This window comes from Thermoascus crustaceus, assembly GCF_041956765.1.
Source record: "Thermoascus crustaceus strain CBS 181.67 unplaced genomic scaffold VTN00scaffold_5, whole genome shotgun sequence".
NCBI lineage: Eukaryota > Fungi > Ascomycota > Eurotiomycetes > Eurotiales > Thermoascaceae > Thermoascus > Thermoascus crustaceus.
In genome coordinates this window covers 813,164-834,826 of record NW_027192531.1, presented here as the reverse complement: position 1 = coordinate 834,826, position 21,663 = coordinate 813,164, and the positions used below count along the sequence as shown (strand labels likewise).

General features: G+C 49.8%; 8 protein-coding genes across 8 annotated transcripts; 4 read left to right on the top strand and 4 right to left on the bottom strand.

Moving 5' to 3' along the window:
• Positions 1-6,199: 6,199 nt before the first annotated feature.
• On the bottom strand, positions 6,200-7,621 carry VTN00DRAFT_7864 (uncharacterized protein; the record flags this gene model as incomplete). Its single annotated transcript, XM_069434654.1, has 2 exons — positions 6,200-6,788; positions 6,918-7,621. 2 exons carry the CDS (start codon positions 7,619-7,621, stop codon positions 6,200-6,202), a joined length of 1,293 nt encoding a protein of 430 aa, XP_069286130.1.
• A 703-nt stretch (positions 7,622-8,324) lies between these two features.
• Positions 8,325-9,082, top strand: VTN00DRAFT_7863 (uncharacterized protein; the record flags this gene model as incomplete). The annotated part of the gene is made up of 3 exons (XM_069434653.1): positions 8,325-8,493; positions 8,580-8,811; positions 8,911-9,082. The coding sequence occupies 3 exons, from the start codon at positions 8,325-8,327 to the stop codon at positions 9,080-9,082; spliced, it is 573 nt and encodes a 190-aa protein (XP_069286129.1).
• Positions 9,083-10,068: 986 nt separating this feature from the next.
• Positions 10,069-11,495, bottom strand: VTN00DRAFT_7862 (uncharacterized protein; the record flags this gene model as incomplete). The annotated part of the gene is made up of 2 exons (XM_069434652.1): positions 10,069-11,197; positions 11,287-11,495. The coding sequence occupies 2 exons, from the start codon at positions 11,493-11,495 to the stop codon at positions 10,069-10,071; spliced, it is 1,338 nt and encodes a 445-aa protein (XP_069286128.1).
• A 404-nt stretch (positions 11,496-11,899) lies between these two features.
• On the top strand, positions 11,900-12,184 carry VTN00DRAFT_7861 (uncharacterized protein; the record flags this gene model as incomplete). Its single annotated transcript, XM_069434651.1, has 1 exon — positions 11,900-12,184. One exon carries the CDS (start codon positions 11,900-11,902, stop codon positions 12,182-12,184), a length of 285 nt encoding a protein of 94 aa, XP_069286127.1.
• Positions 12,185-13,497: 1,313 nt separating this feature from the next.
• VTN00DRAFT_7860 (uncharacterized protein) lies at positions 13,498-14,230 on the bottom strand (the record flags this gene model as incomplete). Its single annotated transcript, XM_069434650.1, has 4 exons — positions 13,498-13,531; positions 13,591-13,710; positions 13,779-14,072; positions 14,193-14,230. 4 exons carry the CDS (start codon positions 14,228-14,230, stop codon positions 13,498-13,500), a joined length of 486 nt encoding a protein of 161 aa, XP_069286126.1.
• Positions 14,231-14,638: 408 nt separating this feature from the next.
• VTN00DRAFT_7859 (uncharacterized protein) lies at positions 14,639-16,511 on the top strand (the record flags this gene model as incomplete). The annotated part of the gene is made up of 2 exons (XM_069434648.1): positions 14,639-14,720; positions 14,776-16,511. 2 exons carry the CDS (start codon positions 14,639-14,641, stop codon positions 16,509-16,511), a joined length of 1,818 nt encoding a protein of 605 aa, XP_069286125.1.
• A 1,225-nt stretch (positions 16,512-17,736) lies between these two features.
• On the bottom strand, positions 17,737-18,296 carry VTN00DRAFT_7858 (uncharacterized protein; the record flags this gene model as incomplete). The annotated part of the gene is made up of 2 exons (XM_069434647.1): positions 17,737-18,032; positions 18,161-18,296. The coding sequence occupies 2 exons, from the start codon at positions 18,294-18,296 to the stop codon at positions 17,737-17,739; spliced, it is 432 nt and encodes a 143-aa protein (XP_069286124.1).
• Positions 18,297-20,941: 2,645 nt separating this feature from the next.
• Positions 20,942-21,237, top strand: VTN00DRAFT_7857 (uncharacterized protein; the record flags this gene model as incomplete). Its single annotated transcript, XM_069434646.1, has 2 exons — positions 20,942-20,976; positions 21,024-21,237. 2 exons carry the CDS (start codon positions 20,942-20,944, stop codon positions 21,235-21,237), a joined length of 249 nt encoding a protein of 82 aa, XP_069286123.1.
• Between the last annotated feature and the right edge of the window lie 426 nt (positions 21,238-21,663).

Here is a 21,663-nt window from a genome sequence, read left to right as displayed (position 1 = left end):
ATACTGACTGTCCCAGAGAAAACCATTGGTTCCACCATATCTACTTCCACTTTGTGAGTATTCCCTCTAGAGCCATCTCTTCAATGCTGCAGAATTAGCTGATTGTTCTAGGAAGCCAGAGATTTATTATATCTGCTCCAAAAAGTACACCCTCTGAAAACCCCTGACTACTGCACTATGTTTCCTGACCATTGTGCTTACATACAATTCGACTTCTCCTTTTCATCCAAAACCACCAACTCCGACACCATGCCGCCCAAGCAGAAGAGGTAAAGGTCTGCTGCAATATGACAGTCGACAGTGCTCAGGGGCATGAATCAGAGCTAGTCATCCACATGACGACCAGGCCCTCAGAGACCAATTCTGTGAGTTTATGCTTCCTGGTAGACTACTAGCAAATTGTCAAGAATTTCTGTGAATGGTATGACAAAGTTGACAATGGTGAACATGTCGGTGTTGAATATCACACAGATTGTAAAGAGATCATTCTGATATCAGCGGCAAATGAAATACATCAAGGCTTAGAGAAAGTGATGGCGTCTTGTTGACTATGTCAGCACACATATCAGCAGTGGGAAGGAATTTTACCCTAGCGCGCATGAAGTGTGTCTATATTGTCATTGGAAACCTTGACAAGTGGGACAGTGGTGCCCTGAAAACAATATCTGAGAGGGAGCACAATTGCACCCCCTGTCCATAGTGCTGTGTCGGAGTCCAGCCCGCGGCAAAGCTATGCCAGGTTGCCACAGTTAAGGGGTCACACTTGGCCTCTGCTCTGCAAGGCAACACGGACCTTACGTTGGTGATGACCTTACGATTGACAGCACCCTTCCCCCTAATAGGCAGGATGAGAGATCAAGTCCTTAAGGAGGGAGAAACCCCTAGTATCAAGGCATGAGATCTATACATAAATATCATACCTGCTTACTAATTTAATGGCAATAGAACCTTGGTGTATATCAAATGCCTTGCCACTCCGCGCTGACATACATAGAGTTGAACAGAACACATTTATCATTGTACAGAAAGGAGGTTCATGGGTTGCACCCCTTTTGAATGAAGCTGAAAAATTGGGAGACAATGCTTTTATAACAGAAGATGTTAACAATTTATCTCAGTGTGCCTTTTGCTTGTGGGGTTTGCGTGGACAATCTTCCCTTTTCTACATCTGTTTTTAAAATCAAATCCAAAAATTTTGCTACGGCTACGGTAAGAGAAATGGAATAGAGAACACGACATTGAAGGCATCGCATGGCAGATTGGAGATTCCGAATCACCGCGGCAGTTGGAATCCGATGCAAAGTGGTGGTTGCAGGATTCCAACGGCGATGTTCAACTCGCAATATCCTATTAGGCCAAACAAAGGGTAAAAGAGATTCTGATACAAAGAGATGGGAGCTTGGTCCCTCGCCAACAGAATCTGTAATCCATAACAACTTCTACCTAGGAATGCACAGGAGATCACAATCCTCCAAATCCACCAACCAGCCTGCTCTAACTGTCAGATACTTCCCTTTAAGAAAGTGCTTCACTGTCCACGTCGAGGCTTAGGTGTAACCTCTGTTCGCCTCAGCTTCCCCGGGCCTTCGACCAAAAATGCCACCTAGGGAAACTTATTTTGTCTTGACAACGAATGTTGGGACACGGTAGGTAGCTAGCTACCTAGAAAAAAAAAACCATTATATTGCTTAACACAGGATTTGAATTGTCAACTGCAAAACATATATTCTTTCCTCGAAGACCACCTAACATATATCAACTGGCAAACTGAACTCGTGCTTACATGCCTCCATTAGCAGTCAATATTTCTCCGGTTAAGAGTACCGGACTGAGGATCAAGCATTCATCCCACAGCGAATTTACCACGAGAGGGAGTTTCGCCATGGCAAGATGGGACTAGGGACCTCGCACCGCTAAAAAAGAAGGTGAAAGCTCAAGGTATTCTACAATAAATATTTGCACTCTTCCACTATCTAGGCCCGTCTATTCAGACTGCGCTCCTTGACGCTCCTCTTCTTTTCCTCGTGCCTACCTATCCTTGCCAGCGCTGGGTTCCTATTATATTGGGCGGGTATGAAGCTTGCGTTAGACAGCTAACAGCTTCTATCTTCGGAATGCCAAACACTGTTTCGCGAAGCCTACCATTGGAATAATATGTCGTAGGGAATGAAGCTGGGATTGGCAACCGTATCGTGGAGGATGTGTTTCAAGTTGTCGAACAGATCCTGGAACCCCAAGATCTGCATGTGGTCTTTGCAGATGTACAGGCAGGAGCAAGAATTGCTTGGCCGCGAAATTAGCACCTCTACTATCCTGGCACAACAGTATAGGGAGACCCAGAGTGGGCAGAGTGCGTGTTGGGGAATGTAAAACCCCATGGACAACAGATCTGGCCAGAATGACACGCTGAAAGATTACCCAAGTCCTTCATGTAGGTTTTTTGGTGATCAATAGAAGAGAAGGTGTATCAAGTATGGATAGAGGATTTCTGTCTGTTCTCATTAGGGAATCCAGCCTTTGATAATTCGGGATTTCCGTCATATTATGAGATCCAGGAGAGTCAGTCTAGATTTCCCGCGAACCAACCCTGCGAACCCGATTATATACTGCCGCCCGCCCCCTTGTCCGGACGGAGCCTGCCCATGCTGACACGGCCCCCGCCACGCCCCAAGCGGTGCTCGATGCCGTCACGGCAGCAATGGATGGTGAGAGCGACCCGAGGTACCAGGACTGTACTCTCAGGGATATTTCCAGAGCCCACCAAGCCGCGAACGCACTATAGGGCTCAAGTATACCCTCGAATACAAGTGACATGATACGGGCAACTTGTTCCCCGGAGATGTCAAAGCCCATGCCAATGGATTTGAGGAGTGGCCATCTCGCTGTGCGTTCCTTGGAAAAGAGAACTGCGGACCGGTAAACAGTCCTGTCACAGTGAGCTCTGCTGAATATCTGTCAATATGAGACTAACTGTTGATCAAAGAGAATGATACATCGATATAGAGATTTTAACCATGACATTGACAAGCTGCAGTAGCTGCCTCCACTTGGCAGCAATGTCGATAATTATGAGAGCCTTGAGATACTACCTACTATCTCAACATACGTTTTCCTCTTTATTGACCGCCTAGATTTTAGAATCATGAGCCGATATAACCGTGTTGTCGTCCACCACAAAACAGTGTATCCAGATACGGAGACGCTTTGTCCCATAGAGGAGCAAAGATGGCAAGTGTAGAATGAGCTGACTGGCCCTTTGTAAGTTGACTACTCATGGTTCTCAAAGCAACTTCTACTGCAAAACAAGTGAGACATCATTGTGGAAAGATATGGAACCAGCACATACCATCTGAGCGTTCGCCTCCGGGGTCTATAAGAACTCTTCGCTCGCTCCGATCGAACCTTTCCTCCTTCTTCTTCTCCGGACTTCATGATTGTTTACCTGACACGTAGTCCCTTCTGTCGGCCCTGCCCTCGTCTTCTGCTGTCGTTATCACTACTTCTTCGTCCTCGTCGTGATTCCCTTCCTCTGGTCGAGCTACCTTCACCTCTTTTCCTCTGCTGAGCCTTCTGCTCGTTCTTTTCTTCTTATTCTGCCATCGGACTTCCTTCTGCGCGTCACGAATGTGGAGTCCTCGCACAAACGGATCCCCTCGCAGTCTGTCCCTGCTATCTTCTTTATCAGGCTCTTGTTATACTGATTCTGTGCAGATATACACAGTTTCCAGCCTTTCTATATTCTCTCTTCTAGAAAGGAATCTGATTCATGCATCTGTCTGTGTTGCTCCCCAGACCATATTAACAATTATACTCGAATCTAGATGGACCAAGAGCCACACCAGGCTCCAGACCAACATCACATCACCTTTGAATTGTCGCTGCCGCTCTACACCAGGCCTATGTTTGACAACGCGCAAGTGCACAATGCAGCGAGCCCCTCTCCATTCGGCTACCATCACGGTGAGCCTGCATCAAAATGAACTGAGCATATCCTGATAGTAATCAGGTCCTATCCCAAATAATGGCGCTCCTACTGTTACATGTAGCATTTATTCTCTCAAATGGTCAAGACTGTCCAGGAAAAGGGTGAAAGGCATTCTTGCGCTCTACAGTCTACGGGTGCAGTGCCGCAGGCGCTCCAAGCCTGCAACACACTCTCAGGTACACAGAGAACGTTGTGCCGGCTCCGAGACAGCGAATTTGAACACTTTCTTTACATTTCCTATCACTTTGTGAGTTAGTACCTAGCGACTATGCAAATTCCAAGCATGGTCTTTGGACTGAGTTCCTATTATTGCCATTCTCTGCGACGGAGACAGACAAATTCAGGTTCAAGTTCTTCGCTATGATTCCGCGGAGTACCCGTTAGCAGAGATCACAGTTACCATGGCTGTAAGTATACTAAAAATGATTTACTGCCCGGGTATACACATTGGCTAAACTGGATGTAGTATCTTAGAAATGCCATTGTTCAACAATACCTTGATGAGGTTGTTGATGTTCTTCAAGAGACCGTGAACCATTTATAGACACAGATTCTTCTGCAGCTCTGTCTGTCTCTGACTCTCTGCTAGTTCTGGAATTTTCTTTTTTTTTCTTTTGAAGTTATGTTAATGCTTTTTTAAAAACGCCGGCTCTGGAATTCTGTTATCCTTTTTTAAGGTCATGTTAATCCTTTTCAAAAAAATTCCATTTTTACTTCTCTGTTAATAACTTTGAAATTGAGAGGGAGACAACTGTCGGCAATACTAGAAAGCAATTGAATCTCATAATCTTAAATCTCAGAAATTATTGCCTTAAAAGGTTATTTTTATGGAGGACAGATGCCCTCCACCTGCAGGTGTGAATTGAAATACAGAGATGAATTGGCAAGCCACTCTTTTGCAACTTCAAGAATATATATAATAAGGTTGCAAACTGCACAGGGAAATGTACATCCCATATATGGACTTATTAATATTGGCAACAGAATCTAGTTTTATGTCCTGTGTAGAACCGACAATGTCTTGAAGGCATACCAAGATGATCAAAAGTGCAAAATGTCATGAAAATGATTCAATTCCAGGTTGATGGTGTGGCTAACAGCGCCTCAGCATTCTTCGATCTGTTTCTTCGAGATGGACCCGGATGTCACGTTGAGGAGATCCGCGTTGATGCTACCTCACGGACTTCATTCTGAGATATCACAGTCACCATGAAAATTTCTATGCCTACATCTACGATCTTGAGGTCAACATGGATATCGCGGCTGGGGATCTTTTGGGACTTGAGCAGGGAGATGGCCTTGACATCTACCTCGACCATCGCCCTGTAAATCCTCCAACTGCTTTCTCATCTGTGTTCTTCTTGAGGTTGAAAACAATGCAGATGAGATTGAACAGCTGCTACTGAGCTCGGAAATGGCTACAAGATAATGTACTTGAGGCAATAGAAAATTACACTTCCCAGTCTTCAGAAGGGGTATTATTATATCTTATGTTTTACTTCCTCGTACTGTAGATGTTTAACTCTCCATAAGGTTTGCAGTGTATAGGAGTATATATACACTAAAAAAAATACACCAGACAGTTATACGTCCAATCTTCTTTCTAGCAACTTAGAATATAGCTGTAAGCTGCAATATCTGAAATCAGGAACCAAATCATATCAATCATTCCAGTTGTTGGGAGTTGCAAGATGATTTAGCGGTGATATTTGATTAGGGAAAGACAAAGTGAAGGGTGCACAGTGAGATATGGAAGGCGTCATGCCATTTAAATCAAATCATGTGACTGTTCCAGCAGGAGACCTGCGGGGAGTGTAGCCAGTCACCAAATAACTGAAAAAAAGAGGGTGGCAGTAGGGGAGAGTAGCATAGCATCACATAGCGTATCAAGTTTCAAACCCGGGATACGGATAGATACCTAGGTAGATACATACTAATTGCCAGTTCACCCACCCCGTGTAAAGTGTATGTCTTTTTTTGGCACATCGAAGAAAAAAAAAGTAAGACAAATTGAAGAAAGGAGGGAAGAAGAAGAAGGGCAAGAAAACGTCTATATAAGTCGGATATCTCGCAAACACAGACGGATCAGGGGAAAGAAAACATGGAGACAAAGCTCTACCTCGCTCCATCTGTCCGCAGATCTTTTCATAGATAAAGAAGAGAAGAAGGCCGTAGTCGTAAAACCACCCAAATAAGCCAACCCAATCCATCACATCAAGCAGCGGCAACCTCCGCCCCCGGTGCTGCTGCACCGAACAGTTTCTCCCTCCACTCGCCGCAGACAGCTTCGAAGCCGCTGACGACTTCCCCGCATACTTTCCCCGCTTCCCGCTCTCTCAGCCTGCGGTCCCACTCGCCCTTCTCGATCCACCGCGTGCCTTCCTCGCGGCTCTCTTCCTCCCGTCGCAGCTCCGCGACAAGTTCCCGCGCAGACCGGAGTCTCCGCGACGCTGTCGAGGTGAGCTGGCGCGACTCGTGCAGCGTGTCGCTCAAGCTTCGCAGAGTCAGTGTGAGATCTGAGGTCTGGGAGAGCAGGGTCTGCAGCGAGACGAGCGGGTTGTTAGTGGGGTTGGAAGACTGGGATGCCGGCGTTGTCGGCCTCGAACGGTCGTGACGCTGTTGGTGTGGGAAAGGGAAGGGCAGGTTTGGCAGCAAGCCTTCGTCGATCAGGGGTATAAGGGAGTCGATGGCTTCAGGGGAGAGGAGAGGATAGGGGGAGAAAAGGAGAGGATGTGTAAGCGTCTGCAGCGTGCGGGTTTGGTGGGTGAGATGTGAGGTCAGGGATGTATGGGCCGTTATGAGTCTTTTTTCAACAAGAATCTGTTAGCATCGGCATTGCAGACAAGAATCATGCACATGCACGTGGAGGGCTGCGGCAGATATGATGCATCCGAAACCCCTGCTGTGCATGCGTCCGGAGCCATATACTGACCTTGTTGCACCGTTCTCTATCCCTGCCTGCCCACCAAGGTCGCGAAGACTCTCAATCAACCGCTTGATGATGTGATCATTTTCGCTGCCATTGTCCTCTGTGCCCCGTCGGGCGAGACTCTCAATCCCCGCCATCCGCGCTTCCAGACTCGGCGATATCTCCGCTGACTCCTCCAGATCTGAGTCGTTCCCGTAGTCCGAGCCATCGTACTGCGATTCATGCCGCCGGTGACGACTGCTCTTCGTTCTCTGCTTGGGAGGCTGTAGCGTGTTGCGATCAGGGGAAAGGGTCCCCGCATCGTCGGAGGAGGAATAGACATCGTCTCTCAGGTCAGCATCGTCCATGTGGTGAGAATCGAGCTGTCCATTCTCCTCCACCCCCGATGCGTCCTCGTATCCTTCCTCCTCGCCCCACGCATCTGCAAGTTCGTCCGCGAGGCTTCCCAGGCCCCCAGCTCCCGCATCCTCGGCGGCGGTGTAGTCGACGGACATTCTGGCGGATCGGTTCTCTGAGTGCGAATTCTGCTGTCGAGGAGTCACGGGCGACGGAGGACCCGATAGTCCGGGGGACCGCGGAGACTGTGGAGGGCTTTGGCCGTAGCCATTCGGGGCGTATGAGGTGGCAGAGGCGGAGAGGTCGATGCTCGACGGGTGGCCCTGGCGGTGAGACTTGGTACTCGCCGGGGACGACGGGATGGACGGCATGGTGGCCGCACACATAAATTGATGAAGAGAAAATAGATAAAACAAAAATGCTGTCTCTCAATAAAGAGCAGACGGTCAGAGAGATATGCGCGGGCTGTCCCTGACTCTGGAGCGAAATCTCGAATGGTGGCCCCAGGCGACGAAACGACGATGTTGAAAGCCGTTGGAGCCGTTGTTTGTTGGCACGTCACCACCACTCCCTAGCCGGCCCTTAAAAAGATATTAATGCAGGGGTTGACGGGTTGATACGAGCAACAGCATCTCCAGGATGCACCAGCGCCGTAGTCGAGACGTTGCCCGGATTCACGAGTAAAGTAGTTCAACCGCCCTCGAGAATGCGCAAAACAAAGCGATCTCCCTGAATTCCTGGCGTTCGTCTCGCCGTCCCTGAACCAAACTTCCTTTTCCCTCCCGTGACCGACGAAGCCGCGCGACCCACCGCTCATGGCTTGACATGGCTTGACATATACGAAAGATAGAAAAGAAATCAAACGAACAGACGTTCTGCTACATACCGTTCCTCTGATCGACATACACACACGAGCGCCTCTATCTGGTTCCTTTCCCCAGCCTCCTCCTCCTCCCCCTTCGCTTCCATTCCGCCTCCGCTTCCGCTTTCGGAAAACAGTATCGTCGTATCTTTCCACCAGCCGACCTCCCCCAAACCAGCTGCGCAACGCCGCTCGGAGATATCTCAGCCACCATGAGTTTCATCCGGCGCATGACGCCAACGGACCTGTTCTCGCTGAACCTGACCAACCTCGACCCCCTGACCGAGAACTATGACCTGGGCTTCTACCTGAACTACCTGATGCGCTGGCCGTCGCTGTTCAGCGTGGTCGAGAATCGCGATGGACATATCGTCGGATACAGTATGGATGACCGGAATTCTCTAACTTATCGATAACGGGAAAAGAAAACAAGCATGGTTACTAACCACTTTCCTTCCCCAAAACAGTAATGGGCAAACTCGAAGAACAACCCCCCTCGATGCGCAGCTCCCCCCACTACACCCCCTGGCACGGCCACATCACCGTCCTGACCGTCGCGCCCGCCTGGCGCAGACTCGGCTTCGCCCGCCGCCTGACCGAGTCGCTGGAACGCTCGTCCGACATCAACGACGCCTGGTTCGTCGATCTGTACGTGCGCGCGGGGAACAAGGTCGCCGTGGGCATGTATAAGGGCATGGGGTGCGTATCCTCCCTCCTTTCCCTTCTCTATATAAAATAAAATTTAGGGGAAAAAAGGAATGGAAGGAAGAATACTAATGTATATCTGTTTGTAAATAGGTACTCCGTCTTCCGGCGCGTCGTAAACTACTACAGCGACGACCCGACCGGTCTCTCCGACGCGGGCGAGGACGCGTTCGACATGCGCAAACCCTGCAGTCGGGATAAGAATCTGCAGCACATCCGCGAGCGCGGGGAGGAGTTCCTCGTCAGTCCGGAGGACGTATATTGAACCCCGATAGGTTGATCGGATTTTTATAAAACATTAATTATTATGAGGATGGTGGAGTGGAAGCTCCACGCAGCAGGAATGAAATTATCAGCTGATGTCATGAGATAAGATGAGATGAGGACGTTCTGTTTGTTTGTTTCTTGCATAGATCCCGAGTGATGACCTGGTTTCGGTTGGCGTATGAAAAAAAAAAGGAACGGGAACGGGAAAAGTTCATCTCGGGCATGAATGAGACGACTATCCTGTCATGTACATACATATGCACGAATAAATTAGACCGGAGATTTAGGAGATTTACCAACCTTGTGACCATCAAGCCCAAACGCACTGCTAGTATGTGCGTGATAGAAGTCTACTCCTGCTGCCAGCATAAATACCTACACCTCCTCCTAAGAGTTTTTTTTTTCATTTTGGAAGAGAATTAGCTAAATGATTTACTTTTATATACACATTAACTCGTCCACCCGTCAACTACCAGACATGATCCAGAAGGGCATCATCGTACGACGCATAAACCCAGGAATCTCACAGCGGCTAGCCACCTCCCATATCTCTGTGTCCACTTCACTATGGGTATAAAACTGAAATCCTCCCCATCTATGTGCAATGCGAAGTGTATGTCGATATCACAGATACCCTAGAGGAAAACGCAAGAGGTCTGAAAACAAATATGCAATCCTTCCGAGCTCTTAACGCCGACCGGTGTATGCAATGCACTTGAAGATGAAAGTAGAGCATAGCTTTTTGCAGCCAGGTACCTGCACACCATGAATGATGAAACTCCTGCCTGCCAAAACGGATGCGAATTATAAAACGGTATAATGATGACGACTTGACTCTTTCTTGCTTTTCGTGGATATCAATATCGGAATTTGGTCCTGACAACCTACGGAACTTATGACTGATTCCGAAGTCACTTGTTCGCAGACCTGAAGTCATCGGCTCTTCGAATCAATAAGGAGGATGGCAAAGTATCAAAAATTAACTTATGCTCGGACGAAAATCCTGGGTCCAGTGCGGAGGAACCTTAAGCACGCCATGATCAGGCTGGTCGTGACGAGACAGCAGCCCGTGAACAGTTGAACACCGAGGTACTTATGCGTGCTGTTTATGATGGCGCCTCCGATCGGCGTACCAACCAGCAATCCAATGGATGTGATGGAGAAACACATGCCCAGCCGCGTCCCGAGGCTCCGCATGTCCTTGGTCAGGCTGATCATCACTACAGGCGGCAGGGACACAAAGCCACCGGAGAAAAAGCCATACAGCATCGCGAGAACGATGATCCCTGGGGTATTATGGACGCCAATCCAGCACAGAGCAAGGATAGCCGTAATGGTAGCGGCCGGCCAGAATATGTTTATAGGCCCCACGTAATCGGCAATGAGATTCGGGATGATTCGACCGAAAGTGGAGGCCGCATTGAGCATGGAGAGAAGATAGAATCCTAGGTTACCATTGACGATCCGCGTCTGGATCGCATACGGCTGGACATACACCAGGAAGTTGTAGAAACCGAGGAATCCAAGGAACAGGGCCACGCAGAAAAGCACATAGGGAATATCCTTGAAGGCGGAGAGCTGGATCAGCTTCCGCTTCTCTGTTGGCATGAACCGCATGCGCATTATGGAAAGGGAGATGCAGCAGGTGCCCAAAGACACGAACCCCAGGACACGGGTTGCCCATGGGAACCCAATCCGCTCCTGCAACTTGTGGAACATGATGGGATAAATCACTCCACCGATGCTACTCCCGCTGGCTGCGAGACCGTTTGCGAAGGCTCTTCTTTTCTTGAAGTACTGCGGCAGGACGGCAACTGAGGGGACAAAGAGACACCCGCTGGCCAAGCCCACACAGACACCCTGCGCCAGCATAAAGTGCCAATACTCGGTGGATATGCTAGTCATCATCAGGCCGAAAGAAAGCATGAATGTCCCGAATGTGAGCAGTGCACGGAAGTAACCAGCATCAAACAGGGGTCCGGTTATAACGCCAATCAGCATAAGGAGGAATGATTGCATTGACCCGATCCAGGCAATAGTCGACGGTGATACGTCCGAGAGGATTGCTTGCTCGTAATATGTCTGGAAAACACCGAATGTGTTTATAACGCCCCTGCGCGTGACGGTCAGCACAACGCACTATAAATGACCCAGAGATCTACGATCCTTTCTCGATAACAAAATTCCCGATGGTGCACGTACCATGAGTTGAAGAATAGGAAGAAGGAGCCCATGACCTGTAGCCATGGCATCAAGCCAGCATCGAAGGTCTGATCGCCATTTGCATAATCGGAAGCTTTCTTCTCTGGTGACGGGGGATCCGTTTCAGTCGACAAAGCTTCGTGTCTGCTGTCATTATTCTGGGTGGGCTCAACCACGGTCTTCTCATTCAGCTCCCGGTCTGTGGCCATCTTATCTGATTGCGCCGTTCCTTCAATGGTCCCAACGACAGAGCCGCTCCCAAAACACTCGTGCCAGTGTGGGAGAGGGGCGTTCAAGGTCTAGGAAACAGCAGAGGACGGTGAAGGGCAAGAGGGAAGAGAGGAAACAACGACATATAAGAGTCCCCCTTGTAGAAATCAAGAAATAGAAAAATTAAAAAAGGCGGAGTCCGAGACGGACATTTTCCTAAACCAAAGCTGGAGAAAGCAAGATTATATGCGGGGCTTACTAGTCACTTATGGAGTAAATTGGGGACCTCCAAGTAAGATCCCGACATCTCGAGGCCCACACTGCTGGCGCCGCAGTTCCTCACCGTCCAAAGCTCCTTGGTTGGTATATACTTAGTATTCCTCGTACCCAACGGGGTATACCAATGGAGAGCATTATTAATGCCAACCAGGCCAACCTGCGTTCCCCATGGGCACTGATTGGAGCGATCGACCACATGGCAAGACGCCATGACAGAGGCGTGCGAGGTACATATGACGGGTATGACCTGGAGCGTGCCGATTATCCAGGAGAGCAGAAGGGACGTGACATTTTCCACGAACAGCGCTGCTGCACCAGGGCCCGCCGGCAGTGGGGTTCTGCGTGCGTGTGGGCCGAAGCACGGAGACGGCGCAGCTCTCCGCGGGACGGCCCTGTCCAGAATCTCTAAGCGTTCTGTGGTCGGAGTTTAGCATCTCTCTGCTTTTGGCGCTCGGAGAATCGGTGTGCCCAAAGACCGAGGCGATCCAGGCTGTATTATGTTGTTTCAGTGTCTGGATAAGTTCGGTAGGTCCGGTGTGTTTCGTGTACTAGGGCTTGTTCTTGTATGGCTTTTGGATGCGTTGCCATGTCCGGTCTTCGGCAGACTCCGACTTGGGTCCTCCGTAGACCTATATTATGATTAATAATCACTGGCGCTAGTCCGACGTAGACCTACACAGTACTACCTAGGTACACAGTACATATACTGCGTATACTCTCGGTTGAAGGGAAAGGTCCTCTGAAAATTTGATGCAGGTTTAACTTGTTAGTTGGTCGGATGGACTTCACGGTAGTTTCAAGTTTCATCTACAAAAATATGGAGTCGGCGGGGCTCGGATCGAGGAACAGACCGTGCATGTGTCGTAGATTTTGTTGGATGCATTGCGCAAATCAGATGTTGCGAGTCAACACGGGGTACCCCAGATATCATACCACGAGCGTAGATTAATAGGACCTCCCCAGCGACGTCGAAAGGCACAGCTACTATGTGGCTATGCCCTACATGCAAATGCCGGGATCTTTTCCCCTGCTTTCTTTGTGCAACGTTCACAACATTATCTGATGCTCTCTACAGCGCACTACTGCATACAAATGCGGCTAGAACGCTCAGGAAGCATCGACCTTGCAACTCCCGACGCCTGCATACGGATAATGATAGCATCCAATGGGAGTGATCCTACAAAGCTTGGCAGTCAGGTTGCCGAGGCTAAGCGTTTGGGGTCGAGCTGAAGCCTCAAGTGAGTCAGGCAGGTCATGTTCAGCCCCCAAGCGTGTTGACAGGGTTCTTCGCCATCTTGGAGGCAGTGGTTGGATGATTCCGAGTTCAAGACCAACGAACACAGATCCATGCTGGGTGACGCTTTTGCGCAGACAGCAACGTCAATATGCAGTCGGATGTCCTTTTTAGAACCGGCTGCTTGCATTGTATCCAGGATTCAGAGCTCCAGTGATTCTGTTTGGAGTATGCATGACCCCGGTCCATAAAACTCGTGCAGTTAATGGAAAAGCACAATATAATATATGGTATCACAATCACATCCCTATTTTTCTATTGTATTTACTTTTCATTAGCGCAGCACCTGCAGCTCTGAGCCACCCATGACCCTTATTCGACGCCCAACACCGAACGCTATGCCAAAGAACCAGGGGTGCGATAATTAAACCCTCAAGAGCGACACATGAAAAGTATAAGTAAAACAAGCACATCCATGTCTCTGATATTCAAAGCAGTTCTTCACAAGTCCAGTCCTCGTACCTGTTGGTCGCAGAGAGGTTAGGGCCGGTCATGAAACTAGTCCCAGACGAGTGGCTTACCATCCATCAGGAAGGTACCTCCTCACGATCAGAGGAATCTTCTTCTGGTTCAGCTCCTTGAGCGCGATCTGCAGAGGATCGGTCTCGCCTTCGAGATCCACAAGCACGGGAGCGTTCATGCTATGATGCACTTGTCAACACTAGCTGTCCTCGACCTCATCCCCCAGACTGGCATATCAAAGACGAACCTGATCTGCAAAGCCCTGGTACCGAGGACACGGGCTCTCTCGTACTTGGTCATATACGGGGTCGTGGTGCGCTGGTCGTTCGGCACCTTCTTCTCCCGGTACTGCTCCATGACTTTGCCGGCATATCCAGCGTTGGGATCGCCGGTGACGACGGCCCTCTCGCCATCAGCCCTGTGAACATAGGAATCTTCGGTGTAGCCTTCAGCTCCGCCTTCGACATTTTCGAGATCCTCGGGGTTTATGAAGTCCTCGGGCTCGTTCTCATCGAATTCCTGCTCGGGCTCGTAGTCGAAGCTGTTTTGATCATCTCGTTAGACCCCATCCTTCTTGGTCGCGCACAGTAGTGCAACAATAGCAGTTACTGCGGGAGCCTGCACTGCCGCAGCATTGACTGAGCTGACTGAGACCACTTACCCCGTGTCCTCAGCCTCGTGATCACCGTAGTCAGACATCGCGTCAGTTAAAAAAAGGTCAGAGACGATCCAGCAATTGAGTACCCGTAAAACTCTTCGAAACGAGTGACCTATCACCAGATATCGCGATGTCTCTGTGCGTTCTCTGACCTTGCGACAGCGTGGTGTTGGTCGAATCTTGCGCCGGACGTCGCGAACTCTCAAGGCGGCGGAAAAACTTCCTTGTTGCCTGTCACGCTAAGCCTCTCCTGGACTAGCCTAGACCAGCTGCAGCCCTGGAACGCCCCAGGCTCTCACCGCCCGAAACAGCGCACCGGCAAAATTATTTTGTCTGGACGAGCAAACCGGTCGACCATGTTGTTATGGAGACGACCGTCTCTCCACCCCTCAACATTTTAATGATATCTCAGATATAGGTCCTTGCCTGCCAGTAGGCTTCAATGGGCCATGGCGCTCAAACGCAAGGCTGCTTCAGAAGCCCCCCGTAATGCAAAGCGGATCCAGAGGCAGGCCGGGCTTGATGGCTCGGGTAAGAGCTTTCTTAGAACAGTTAATTTTCTCTCAATGCTGATGCCCTTCCACAGATCCAATTTACGAGGAGCCCCATTCTGATGCCGATTATACCTCCTCTGGCGAGCCCAGTCACTCCAGCGATGAGGACGACAAGTACGAGGAGACACCATTGACGCCCTACTCGCCGGCGTCTTCCAAATATCCGTCGGAGCTCAAGACTCACTTGTGCCCATTCGAGGGCTGCACAAAGGCTTTCAACCGACCGGCACGATTGCAGGAGCATCTACGCTCGCACAACAACGAGAGGATATTCAAATGCACATACGAAGGCTGCGAAAAGACATTTCTGCGTGCTTCGCATCTCAACCATCATATCAAGAGTGCGCATACATCCATTCGAGATTACATCTGTGACCGGCCGGGCTGCGGAAAGACATTTGTGACTGGATCACGGCTCCGGAGACATCTGGCCGCACACGATGGACGAGACAAGTACCGCTGTACGGAGTATCCGCCGTGCAAGGAGACGTTCCGCAAGCACTCGACCCTGCAAAGGCATGTCATGATGGTCCATTTGAATCAGAAGCCATTCCCATGCCCACACGTCGATCCTATCACGGGGCAGAGGTGTGCACAGGCTTTTGATACCGCCGGCCACCTGCGTGCCCACGAGGCACGGTTACACACCGAGAAGCGCTTTAGTTGCGCGGAATGCTCCCAACAACGACAAGATGCTCGCGATGGATTATCCGCTACGGAGACGACTGCTGAAGCGGAGGTCAGTTTCCCAACATACGCACTTCTCCAAGCCCACATCCGATCTGCCCATCCGCCACGGTGCCCCAATTGTCCTATCACATGCTCGACGTCCCGAGAACTCCGTCGCCATCTCGAGATCGCACACGGAGATGTCGGCCTCGAGGAACGGAAGGTATTCCCCTGCACTGTCCCCGGCTGCGACCGCAGCTTTACCAAGAAGGGCAACCTGACCGTTCACATCCGGACCGTCCACGACGGCGAGAAGCGGTTTGTCTGCGGCGAGACGGACCTCTCTTCCTCGAAGAAGGTCGAAGGCTGGAACGGCCAAGACGGCTGCGGGAAGCGGTACGGCAGCAAGCTCGCCCTGGAGGAGCACGTCCGGACCGCGCATCTGGGCTTCCAGAACGCCAAAGCCGAGCGGAGACAGCGTCTCGGATTAGGCAAGTCACCGCAAGGCAAAACTAAAAGGAAGCCACCCGTGCCCTCGACTTTGGCAGCACTTACCGGTGAGGGATACGCGGAGGAAACGGGCCGGCACATTCCGTGCTTCGTCGATGGCTGCGAACATCGCTTCCACAGGGACTACGATCTCTGGGTGCACATGAGTGGGAAACACGGCTACAGCGAGGACGACATCCAGAACCTCTTCACCCAGCGAGCGTTGTTGACGCAGGGAGGACTTGATTTCGATTTTGATGATTCCTTTGGAGGGATCTACGGCCTCGAGTTTGACGATCAGCACGATGACGACGGCGGGCAGGATTTCTTCTTCGGCGATGCTGATCCTGCCCAGCAGAACGAACAAGGAAACACTTCTACATTCACTACCCAAAACAACGACTACTCTAACGAACAGTTCGATGATTTAAATTTCTGGAATGATGATACTCAGCAGGGGGAGGGTGACGGCAACCCTGCGAGCGGAGAAGGAAAAAGAAAAGAAGAAGGAGCCGTCGGCTCTACGATGATACCCAATACCAACAACAACAATGATGACGATGATATGGCATTGATTGATCCTGTATTGTCTTATATGATGGAGGGATAAAAACAAATACCTGGATAGGACAGGATAGGAAATATACCCGTTCTCGATCTTGTTTTCTTTATTATTTTTCCCCCTTGATGTTTGAATATCGAGATTTACTGTATGTTTCATAGCCGTACTACGCTCCTGAGGAGATATGTATACCGTATGAAATGAACGGATAGTCACTGTTTGATACTTGGTTATGAAGTACTCTCTCTCTATATATCTCGAGGTTCTTCCCACGCGAGTAGAATGAAATAAACCCCTTCTCCTCAATGTGGCAAATTATGATTACTATTGTCTAACTCCTAGAGACCAGTATGTGTTAGACGGCAAAGTAGGTATAAGAACAACCGGGGGTTCTCTGTGAGAGGAGTCATAAAGGAATATAGTTACTACGTACGGCTTACTACAGATTATAGATATAGACAGGCAGAGATAACAGCCATGCAGAATATCTGGAAAATTTGTATGGTTTTGGTAGGTATATTACCCACACAGTTAGCTTGTTTGATTTTTTTTAAAAAAAAATTTCTCTGAAACTACCTACCTAGGTAGCTTACTCAAAACATCCATGCATGGTGTGATGACTGCAAAGGGGACCGCCGCAGTTACTCTAAAAGGAATGTGGAAAACAGGAGAAGTTAAAAATATATTATTATCAAACAAAGACCAACGACTCAAATGGTACCTGAGAGAGAAAAAAAAATAAAAAAAATAAAATAAAATAAAAATAAAAATAAAACGTAAAAGAGAAGGAAAAAAGAAGAAATGGGGTCTAACCCCGGTGACTACATTTAAGAGTCACGGTTCGGTCCCAATAAAACGGCTCATTGCAATCGAAAGCCCTGGCCACGCCCAAGAACAGATCGACCGCAGTAGCGCCCCTGGCCAATGCAAGCCAGCGGGCCGTTTTCAGGATCAGTTGCAGATCATTTCCTCGGGGATCTGCAGGGGAAGAAGGGATCAAGAAAGCCGGTGAGTGTCTGGAAACGTGTCCATCATAGAAGCGCCAAACTGCGGCTGAGTCAGATCTAGACTTGGACTGCTCAATGGTCAAAAGGTTAACTTGCATATTGCCAGCCTAATCTCTCTGGTGGTGAAAGATAACATATTATCTGACTCGAGGTAGGAAGGCGTGAGCTTGTCTTAATTAAAACGATCAGATATGTACAGTGCTTCCTGTCAATAATTGATCCTGTTGAGGGTACTGAATTTACCAGTCAGGATGTCCCGTTCGAATTTACCGATACTCTATGAATATCTCTAGCTGTCTGCGCATTTCATGGGCATCTGGTGGTCCTCCTATGTCGATCCAGTATATTGTCATTTTCATTCTGTCTTCACGCAGCGGCTCCATGAGGCTCCTGAGCATGCGTATTTCAGCACGCAGTAGGCTCTTATTTGTGACGCTAGTCTTGCTGAGCACACCTGGTGATCCCATCTGTATCAGATTGTCTGAGTACTGGCTCCATACCCATTTCTTCATTTCCCTCTGCACTCTTCGGAAGTTCCTTGGTGGTTCCAGAAGCAGGAGCACTAGATGTTTGTATGACATTGGGCATGCAGCGTCCCTCAGCTTTGGAAGCCAAGAATGGAATATATTGTATAAATATCCTCGGGTTAAAGTTTTGAAAAAAATTCGGCAAATATCTTATCCGACTTACGGTTCTCAGAGTTCGTCTCCTTGTTGTTGCTATTCACATGTTGTGGAGGCGTGCCATCATCATGGGCAAATACGAAGTCGAACAGGTATTCGCTGTTCGGAGCATTGTGCTCATTCTCTTTAGGCTGGCAGGCCATCTTGGCTCAATACATCTGAAGAAATACCTCGAACTCGAGCCAGGGATAGCAGACCTTCCTAATCCTTCAGAGAGGACAGTGGCTCACAGGGAGTATGCTGACAGAACCAGAGCGGGATGGAATAGCACAGCTATTTGTGTAAATTTCCGTAGGATAATAGTTTGTGGATGTCTCAAGAGTTCAGGACGGTTCCCGAGAAGAGAATGAACGTATAGACCGGTCTAACTCGGTAAGAGAGAGGAGCTTTTTGGTACACTGTAAAAAAGCCTAGATTATGAAAAACGCATGGAGGGAAGTCGGAGTGATAATCGAGGCACAGATAGCACATGCATCATGGAGGGCATTGAAGAGTGAATGGTATAAATGAGTATCCTAGAGAATAAAAGCGTGACGGAGTCTCGAATCAACGGGACTGGAACAATAGGCAAGGCGGTCCTCTGGCGGCTCTCATGTTTCTCCTGATAGGGGTATGAGGGGGCGCCAGTCTGTCATTCTTTTCAGTCGACGACCGCTCGATCTAGACATTGTTGCAATTTCCCGAAGGAAAAGGGCACAGATAAAGATCATCTTGGTGATCAAAGCCATCACACAATGCTATTTTTTCCACTGTCTTTCCAATCAGTGACAGCAGGCTTCGCTACATGCCGTCAGCAATGTTGATGATCGAGACCGCATCCAGCGCTCTTGAATATTCCACAATCCTTGGTCGAGGTGAGACCTGGCGTAGTCCCGTCAAGCACTTCTCCTTTATCTGTCCATTTTCGTCTTGGATTGAGGGGAACCCACAATCACTGCCTGGGATGTCATTCCTCAATACAAGGGAACCCCAAAAGCGTTGAAAGACAAAAGACACAGACACTAAAAGATGTATGTGGGTACATCCATCTAGCTTGGGAGGCTGAGAAAATGAAGAAACAGAAAACCCAAACAAACCATTAACTCAGCAATATAGTATAGAACTATCAAACGGAATTAAGACTGGCCTACCATAGTGGTAACAGGGCGATAGCTGGATGCCTTGTGAGCCGTCTATACTGCCAGCACAGCTTGGAGAAGACGCTGTTCATAGCTGTGTGATCATCAAAAACATGACATTCTGTCACCATGTTGCTGAATTGAGACACTCAACCGAGAAGCGGCTGTATGTGTTCCAGTCTGTACGCATATCTCTCTGGTGATCTTCGGAAGACAACTCAGCGAAAGAAACGGTCCAGCCACACACATTGCCACACTGCTCTGCTGCATCTGATTGTTCTCCTGGATTCTAGGAGATCACCCTGAGAGTGGATGATGCGAATAAATCGTAAGTTCAGCGATGCATATCCATGGGTGTCGTGTGAGCATGACAGTGAGATACAAAAGAGGAATGCTAAGCTGCAACCTTACAGCTATAGCAGGTTAGGCCATCTAGGTGGTCCAAGCAGAGTCTCGTGACTCCGATCACAGTTGATGCCGGGCCATCTGGTTCCCGTTCCGGTCACGCTGGACGGAGTATCTTCGCTCCCGGGAAAGCACATACATACAGCACAGACTCCAGGGCATCTACGGAGTATCCAGCCCTCAGGAAATGGAAGGGCCTTGAGTTTGGGGGGGGGGGGGGCTGGAAATAATGGATCCGGTGGATTGGGGCGGCATAGCAGTGGGCTGCAGCATGCATGCCACATGTACCGTGTACGAAGCACAGTGCGGTGTACAATCCCTATATCTCTACGAAGGACGAGCAGTAGGATTCTACTCGATGCCAAAGTGGACATCAAGTACTCCTTATGCAAATGTGGAAATTGGACACATAGAGAACATCCATCTCATCACCTACCATGCGATTTGAAAATTTTTTTTCTTCCAGGTAAAAAGAAGAGAGGTGTATTCCACCAGCGTGCGCGGTACACACTTTGAGATGGATGATGCAGTCTGGCGCCCGGTCCAGCTGGAACGAGCTCAGGATTTGATTGCTCGCGAACCACAGGCGGGCCGCGGAAAAAGAATACCCATCCACCTTACCCACTACCAGGGAGAGATCGACAAGGTGCTATCGGCGCTTCGAACCGATCACTGGGTCCCTTGATACTCTCCAGGTCCGCCGATTATTGTCGACGCGTGGAAGCGTCGGGAACCCGGGCGGTGGTTGTTCCCTTGGAAGGACACCATCGACTCCGTGCTCCGGAGCGGAACTGCAGGTACTCGTCATCCGGAGGGAACGACGGGATGCGCATGCAGCTGAGCTAGCACCAAGAAGGTTGGTTACTTCTGCCCGTAAGACGAGTCCCAGCTCTCACTGCGAGCTATGACAGGGCACAGAGCTGTCATTGAAGAAGCCCAGGAAACGAAGCGGTCGAGGGCGTTAAGGGTCATATTGGAATTGGATCTTCAATTTAACTATGAGCCGTGCTGTTGGGATTTAGTGGCTTATATCTAAACGAGCTCAAAGCTGCGGGCGCAGCGCGATGGAGACGTGACTTCATCGGCGTCCTGCGGCGATGCGCCCTCGTACGACCTAAGGTACTCCATAGTGCTGTAGCAACTCTTGGCATCTCCGGCCTCCGCAGACAGCGCCTACTCGATGTTGCTAAAAATGGGTCCCTGGACGCAACGGGGCGACTATTGGGGCAGGACTTGGAGAGCGTCTAACTGTGTAGGGCCGTAGGATGTGGCTGGAGAAGGGCCAAGACGTCCAGAGACGGTCTGTTGTAACTTGTAAGACGGGCTTTCTGACGGTGACATCGACAGGAACCAGCCGGTGAGTTCCCGGCACGAGGATGGGCGTGGCTATCCCAGCCGTGCCGTGAATCATCGCTGGGAGATCTTCAGACGACCGGTGGAGGCGCCGGGTGAGGAGGATGACGCCAGCTCCAGTCTCCAGTCGAGTGCGTCTGCGGGCCAGGCCATGGGATCTTTTTTTCCTGAGGGGAGCTGGAGCATGCGACGTCGGTCATCGAGTTGAAACCTCAGAGCGCTTAAACAGTGCGTGTCCAGCGTCGCCTGAGCAGTTCTCTTGTCTGGTAGCGAGATCGACTCTATTGAGTCTTGGGACGGAGTAGTAGCAGAAACTAGTGCCTCCGGACTTACCGGCTCTTACATATGCTCCCCAAGCTCTGCGACGCGACGCAGTGACTCCAGAAGCACAACACCTTTCTCTCCTCCCTCTCCTCTTCTGGACCGTGGATCTAGCTCTCTTCTCTTCTCTGCATCTCCGCATCTCCTCTTGCGGCCTCGCTGTGTCCGGCGCCTGCGGCCCCTCAGCGACGTCATTTACTCTGTCCACACTCACTTTTGACTTTCTCGCATTCCTTTTCCCCTCTTGCGTTTCCGCTCCCAGCCCGTCCGCTCGCTTTCTCCCGCCGCTGGAGCCCATGGAACAGCGCTGGTA